Genomic DNA, 8,204 nt, shown 5'->3' on the forward strand with positions numbered 1-8,204 from the left:
CCCATACCATCCCTCTGGGTCGTCCCAGTGCACATAGTTAGCTCAAGGTTTGAAAAAGTTAAGTTCAGGTGGAATCAGGTGTTTTCATGGCAACACAGAATTTTAAAAGAAACTGCCTTTTAATTTTGTATAGAGAAGGGGGAAAAGGTCTCACACTTGTAGTTTGTTTCCTCCTGCCAGTTAAGAGAGATTAAAAAATGGCTGGCACTTGCAGCCTATTTCTTCCATTTGGAGACCCCTAGCCTTCCTGCCTTGTTACCCTCTCAGTTGCGACTGAACAACAATGATTCTAAACTTTTCATTTGGTATTTGGTTTTGCATTTTCCTTCAATTGTCTCTCATATGGCTTTTTCTAACAGTGAATTCCTTAAAATATAGAAGAAACATAACATGGATGAAGAACTCCTTTGTGACTTGATGTTTCAGCCGCAGGAGGGAGAACACCTTGTTCCTCAACATCTGACACCATCTCTCCCCTCCCTCCTGCTCATGTCCCTCACCAGACTGGCTTTCTTTTTTGGACTGGGACATCTTAAACAAGCACCTTCTTCAGGACCTTCAAATTAGCTGCTCCCTTGCCAAGATGCACTGCCCCAGGTATGCTCATGGCCCTAATTCTGTCATCCTTGAGGTCTCTGATCTAATAGCACCTTGTTCACAGGTCTTGCCTAAACAGACATGAAAAATCACACTCCCTTTTGACTCTCTACGTCATACCTCCTTCCTTTTTCTACATAACACCTGTCACCATCTGATATGCTATATAATTTTTGTTGGCTTATATTCTGTCTCCAAAATGGGATCTTAGGAGCTTTTGTTTTTAGCAAACTACGTTCCCTGCATAGACAGTACTTTGGACATTGTTACTATTCAACTTATATTTTTCAGATGCATGAAAGAATTTCTCACTAAAACTCTGAATATGTGACATCTTGGGGAAAACACTGACTCTTAGACAAGTCTGCTAATTAGAGATGACACAGGAGTTTACCTCGTGAAGTGTGAAAGTCGCTCAGTCGTGTCCGACTCTTTGAGACACCATGGACTATACAGTCCATGGAATTCTCCAGGCCAGAATACTGAAGTGGGTAGTTTACCTAAAGTACACAAAATCTGTGAACAAAATATTGACATTAATATCTTTATGGGAAAATATAAAAGATAGCAATTCAATCATGTGAGGAATGCCCATTTGTGTGAAAATAGTCACGTAATTTTCCCCTTTCCTGGTAGTCAAACCACCAAATGGAACCAAAGAACCTAACGGGGGTTTCAGAATTTCACCTTCTGGGATTTTCAGAGGAACCAGAACTTCAATCTCTCATATTTGGACTTTTTCTCTCCATGTACCTGATCACTGTGTTTGGAAACCTGCTCATCATCCTGGCCGTCAGCTCAGACTCCCACCTCCACACCCCCATGTACTTCTTCCTCTCCAACCTGTCCTTTGTAGACATCTGCTTCACCTCCACCACCATCCCAAAGATGCTGTGGAACATCCAGACCCAGAGCAAAGTCATAACATTTGAAGGCTGCATCACCCAGGTGTATTTTTTCACACTCTTTATAGTACTGGACATTTTACTGCTGACTGTGATGGCCTATGACTGCTTTGTGGCCATCTGCCATCCCCTGCACTACTCAGTCATCATGAACCCCCAGCTCTATGGATTGTTGGTGCTGGTGTCATGGATCATCAGTATCCTGCATTCCTTGTTAGAAAGCTTAATGGTGTTGAGACTGTCCTTCTGTACAGTCTTAGAAATCCCCCACTTTTTCTGTGAACTCAATCAGATAATACAACTTGCTAGTTCTGACCCCTTTCTCAACAACATACTGATATATTTTGCAGCTGTCCTACTGGCCGGTGGTCCCCTCTCTGGTATCCTTTACTCATATTATAAGGTACTTTCCTCCATACATGGAATCTCATCAGCTCAGGGCAAGTATAAAGCATTTTCCAGCTGTGCATCTCACCTCTCCGTTGTCTCCTTATTTTATTGTACAGGTTTAGGAGTGTACCTTAGCTCTGCTGGTACCCACAGCTTACACTCAAGTGCAACAGCCTCGGTGATGTACACCGTGGTCACACCCATGCTGAACCCCTTCATCTACAGTCTGAGAAATAAAGACTTAAAGACGGGTCTGAAAATACTCTTTGAAGAGGTAGCTCTAAAATGTCATTTTGTTTTGGGGCTTAAGAAGTGCCCATGATAGCAGAGCTCAAAACCTGTGCCAAACATTGCCAGTCTTTGATCATATTGTGGAAGTAGAACATTGCCATTTTTATTTTCCTTGGAATTTCTATTTTGATTTTGACTTCACACAATGTGTACCACACACTCGTGTGTTTTATCATATCTGTGATATGCATGATTTTTCCCTTTTTCATTTTCATACTCTCACAATTGCATTTCCAATCTTGGATGTGAAATATATGAAAATACCCATTTATCTCAAGAATCTACATGGATCTCTTAATTATTTCCTCTAAAATAAAATATGTCATATTGAGTATTTTTTATTTTGTTTGACTAAAAGAAATAATCATGAGCTGCACCATTCCCATAAGTGGGAAGAAAACTTCTTGGCAATCAGAACTATTTATAAGTCTACGACAGATGAAAATCTGAGACCATCATTTCTAACTTTTGCAAAAATCATTCTTTACATATCACTACATTAATTGCTCTTTTTGATAATCCAAATTTAACAGACTGGTTGTTATCACTGATCAAGTGTATTTTCTACTCATTAAGCTCTTATTTTCTGTACAGCCTTGAGTCTACTCTGTCTACTATAGCCTTGAGTCTACTCTGTCACTAGAAATATCTGACAATAAAATACATCTCTAAGTGGAATCTACTCTGAAGTCACCTATGAGTAAATAGATAGATATAATATGGCTAATTATGGCCTTAGGGTGGTCTTCCCAGGTGATGCTTAGTTATAAAGAACCCACTTGACAATGCAAGAGACACAGGAGATATGGGTTCAATTTCTGGGTCGGGAAGGTTCCCTGGGGTTACGGGACACATGCCAGTATTCTTGCCTGGAGAATCCCATGAACAGAGAAGCCTGGTAGTTATGGTCCATTGGGTCACAAAGAGTAGAACACAACTGAAGTGACTAAGCATGCATGGCCTTAAACCTAAGTACGATGAAACAAAATACTGTCTATGAAAAAGATGTATTTTTCAGACAGTTCACATACTCATCAATATATGGACCATCAGTGTTCATTTATAAGGAATATTCATTGAACTGAAGGACTGGAGGCACGTTTTGGTTTTTTATTAAATCATTTTCTTGTGTCTGTTTGAAATTTCCACTGCCTCCACAACATATAATTCCTTCCATTCCTCAGAATGAAATAACTTCCACTCTTTAAAATTTTCTCACAACTGCTAAAAGGGCAGAGAATGAACAGTATTAATATCATCCATTATATATCACCCTTATAAGGATGACTCACTGGAAAGCTTGGGTTCCTGTTGTGCAAATATGCATATCTTTTCAGCCTCTCCACATGACCTCAAAGGGAGTCAGTTTTCCATTTTTTTAATTTATTTTTGACATATTTTTTGTTTCATATTTTATATAAAATAAAGTTGAGCAGCAGAGTAGTCATGACAGTTATCTTCAAATTTCAAACAAATGTTTTCAACAAGCAGAATGAGACTATCACAATCACCTCCAATTCCATTCGATTTTATTATCATATCAGTTAGCTGTGAAACTGAGCAAGATCTTGTGGGGTCTTCCCAGAGACAGACCCTCTTGAGTCTCCTTCATCGTGTGTGCTGAGAATTTAAGCCTCTTAAGCTTTCCCTGAGATCCAAAGAGCAGATTTAATCAGAAAAGTGTGAAAATGCAGAACAAAGGAAAAGTGTCAAGTAAAACAAAACAAAGTCAAGGACCTTTGAGCTTCCGTGGTGGCTCAACAGTAAATATCTGCCTACCAATGCAAGAGATACAGGTTTGATCCCTGGATTGGGACGATCCCCTGGAGAAGAAAATGGCAACCCACTCCAGTATTTTTGCCTGGGAAATCCCATGGACATAGGAGCCTGGCAGGTTACTATCCATGGAGTCGCAAAGAATCAGACACAGCTTAGTGACTAAACAAAACAAAACACAAAATAGCAATAGCCTAGCCATAAGACAAAGTCAGGGCTTTCCAGGTAGCACTAGTAGTAAAGAACTTGCCTGCCAATTCAGGAGATGGAGGTTCAGACCTTGGGTCAGGAAGATCCCTTGGAGGAGGGCATGACAACCCACTCCAGTATTTTTGTCTGGAGAATTCCATGAACAGAGGACCTTGGCAGGCTATGGTCTGTAGGATCGCAGAGTCAGACACGACCAAAATGACTTAGCACTCACAAAATAAAATTAAGGACCTTTGCTCCTCTTCAAGGGCTATAGATAATTCCCTTTTCTTAACATTAAAGTATTTTTCTGGCTATTCTTTTTCTTTAATTAATTTATTTAATTGGGGGATAGTTACTTTGCAAGATTTTGACGGTTTTTGCTAAACATCAATGTGAATTAGCCACAGATATACATGTGTCCGCTCCAACCTGAACCCACCTCCCTCCCCATCCTATCCCTCTAGGTTGTCACAGAACACTGGCTTTGAGTGTCCTGCTTCATTCATCAAACTTGCACTGGTCATCTATTTTACATATGGCGAGGTACATGTTTCATGCTATTCTTTCAAATCATCCCACCCCTGCCTATAGATAATTCTTGCACCATATGCTTGAGTCATCTTGAAGAGTCAAAAACTCCAATCAGGTGGAAAGTCTTAACTGCATGCCAACCACAAGCACCTAGACCCCTGACCAGTTGGAACAAGATTGATGACTATGATTCCAAAAACATTATTCTGTTAACTTACCACCAATCAATCAGAATAATTGCACACAATCTGATCTCACAACTTTGACCCAGTCTTTCACATTGTCTTTAAAACCTCTTTCCAGAAATGTATCAGAGATTTGGGGTCTTTTGAGCATGAGTTGCTCATTCTCCTTGTTTGGGACCCTGCAATAATCCCTGTGCTTTGCTGCAGCACAACCTGGTGTCAGTAGATTGGCTTTACTGCACTCAGGGGAGATACTCAAGTTTGGTTCAGTAACAACTGTTACATACAAACTTGCCTAAATAGAACTGATTAATAGAACATCTCTATTATCTAATGGCATTATAGGATGGGGACTTGTCCTGATCTCTGCAGGGCTTTTCATGAGTCTCTTGCTCTTCAGTCCCTAAGTCATATCTGACTCCCTGTGACCCCATGAACTGCACCATGCCAGGCTTACCTGTCCTTCACTATCTCCTGGAGTTTGCTCAAACTCATGCCCATTGAGTCAATGATGCCATCCAACCATCTCGTCCTCTGTCACCCCCTTCCTCTCCATGAGTCTGTAGTCAGACATGAAACTCTATGTTGTGATTCTAAGACTCATCCATGATGTCGTGTGAGGCTATACTCCTCTTCTGTCTAAAACTCCTTTGATGTATGTAGGCTAATGTCCCAGTTTTTAGGGGGGAAATGAGTTTATTAATGTGAGTTGTCTTAATATAATTTAACTACCTTACATGTGTGTGTGCCCAGTAGCTCAGTCATGGCCGACTCTTTTGCGACCGCATGGACTGAAGCCTACCAGGCTCCTCTGTCTGTGGAATTTCCCAGGCAAAGAATACTGAAGTGAATTGCCATTTCCTTCTCCAGGGGATCTTCCTGACCCAGGGATGGAACCGTGTCTCCTGCATTTCCTGCATCGGCAGGCAGATTCTTTACTACTGAGCCGTCTAGGAAGTCATTAACTACTTTAATATCCACATAAGAAGCTTTGCTTTATCTCATTTAGAAGCAAAACTTCCCACTCCTGTTAGATGTGATTCAGTTACTTTTGCTCCAGATACTTCCATGATATGCATAGTGGAATTTTTAAATTCTGACAAATCGATTAAAGCATAGTTACATAGAATAAAGTGAACCCAGTTAAAAGTCATTAAAATTAAGAGTATATACAACCTAGTTCCATTTCTATATATCTTGAGAAGGTATGCAATAAGTTTTACTGCTTTGATATGTACTTTTTTTAATTTTATTTTTTTTATTTAATTTTATTTTATTTTTTAACTTTACAATATTTTATTGATTTTGCCATATATCAACATGAATCTGCCACAGGTATACACGTGTTCCCATCCTGAACCCTCCTCCCTCCTCCCTCCCCGTACCATCCCTCTTAATAAATGGAATTCCCCTGGCCTCTGTTTCCTTACTTATGAAGATAATGTGGAATAATAAACATAACTTCTGAGGAATGCTGTGAGAAAATAGGAAATCTGTAAAAATAGCTGTATAGCTAAAAAATTCATATGTAAGAGGCATGTGTGTGTGCGTTAATTGTATATAATCTTCTCTCAAATAAACACATTAATATACATATAAGCACATGCACACAGAAACATTTATAATCCAATTTGTTATGTTGAAAGAAACTTGGTGCACTGGGATGATCCAGAGGGATGCTATGGGGAGGGAGGTGGGATGTGGGTTCAGGATGGGGAATACATGTACACCCATGGCAGATTCATGTCAATGTATGGCAAAACCAATACAATATTGTAAAGTAATTAGCCTCCAACTAAAATAAATAAATTTATACTAAAAAAAAAACTTTTAAAGAAAGTTGGAATATAAAGAAATAAAAATAATGAATGTCTGAATTAACATGAAATTCAAGGAATATAGAAGTTTAGGCAAAATAATTTAAGTTAAAATGGGCCTCCCTTGTGGCTCAGTGGCAAAGAATCCTCCTGCCAATGCAGGAAACACGGGTTCAGTCCCTGGGTCGGGAAGACCCCCTGGAGAAAAAAATGGCAACCCACTCCAATATTCTTGCCTGGGAAATCCCACGGACAGAGGAGCCTGACAGGCTACAGTCTATTGCATCGCAAAGAGTTGAACACAACAGCAACTGAACAAAAACAGTGTGATCTTACTTGTGATAAAAATGACATCTTAATTAAGTCCTCACAATCAGACCCATGCTTATATTTATGGAATGGGAACTCAATGCACCACCTAATAGGGCAAACATATCCAAACTGATTCTCATTTTTGTCTCCTATTAAAGTGGGTCACTCACACAAAATACCGTAATCCAGAGGAAACTAAATGACTGAATTGAGAAGCTTAAACCCAGTTCCTGTGAGCCATATTTTATTGGCTCAGTGACACATTTCATTCTTACTGTTGCATAACAAATTATTGCACTAGTGCCTTAAAAATTAAAGTTCTAAGAATCAAAAGTCTAGTTTCATCTCAATGGGCTGAATACAAGGTGTCTGTAAGAACTGGGATCCATCTGGAAGCTCCAGGGAAGAAAACTTCCCTACATCACTTTCTAGTAGGCTTGTGTATTCCTGATCAAGTGGTTCTTTTGTTGTTTTTGTTCATTGTTGTTCAGTCACTAAGTCATGTCCAACTCTTTGAGACCCCATGGACTGAAGCACTCAAGGCTTCCCTGTATTTCATTATCTCCCATTATCTCAAACTCATTTCCATTGAGTCTATGATGCCATCCAATCATCTCCTCCTCTGTCATCCCCTTCTCCTCCTTCCCTCAATCTTTTCCAGCATCAGGGTCTTTTCCAATGAGTCAGTTCTTCACATCAGGTAGTATTTTGTCATCTTCAAAATGTGTAGCATAGCATCTTCAACTCTCTCTCTGATCCCAGCTCTTCCTCTAGTCAACACATTTAGAGGACTGTTAGGATTACTTTATACCAACCTGGATAATCCAAGCTAATCTTCTCATTTTAAGGTCAATGATTAACAATTTTTTTAATCTACCAGCATTATGCTGTAAGCTAGCATATTCAAAAGCTCATGGTATTAGTATGTGGACAGCATTTTAAGGCCCATATTCTGCCCACTACAAAGGCTTTTTCTGCTATATGTTATTTGCTGTCATTCAAAAGCCCTTACATAAAAATTAAACAGAATTTATCACAGCCTCTGCAGTGAGTGAAAACTTTTCTTTCAAAGCTACATACAAAGATAATTTGGGGGGACTTCCCTGATGGCCCAGCAGTTAAAATTCTGATCTTCCAATGAGGGGGGTGAGGGTTTGATCTCTGGTCAGGAAACTAAGATCCCACATGTACCCTGTGGTAGAGCCAAG

The 8,204-nt window shown here is 39.6% G+C and overlaps 1 protein-coding gene across 1 annotated transcript; it reads left to right on the plus strand.

The window, feature by feature from the left end:
• Positions 1-1,245: 1,245 nt before the first annotated feature.
• Positions 1,246-2,214, plus strand: LOC105001948 (olfactory receptor 7A17-like). The gene has a single exon (XM_010858388.1). It carries the CDS (start codon positions 1,246-1,248, stop codon positions 2,212-2,214), a length of 969 nt encoding a protein of 322 aa, XP_010856690.1.
• Positions 2,215-8,204: the final 5,990 nt, after the last annotated feature.

This window comes from Bison bison, unplaced genomic scaffold (assembly GCF_000754665.1).
Source record: "Bison bison bison isolate TAMUID 2011002044 unplaced genomic scaffold, Bison_UMD1.0 scf7180017864386, whole genome shotgun sequence".
In the NCBI taxonomy this organism is placed as follows: Eukaryota; Metazoa; Chordata; class Mammalia; order Artiodactyla; family Bovidae; genus Bison; species Bison bison.

Excerpts from the sequence above, each read along its gene's own strand:
- LOC105001948 (XM_010858388.1), top strand. The coding sequence starts at position 1,246 with ATGGAACCAAAGAACCTAACGGGGGTTTCAGAATTTCACCTTCTGGGA.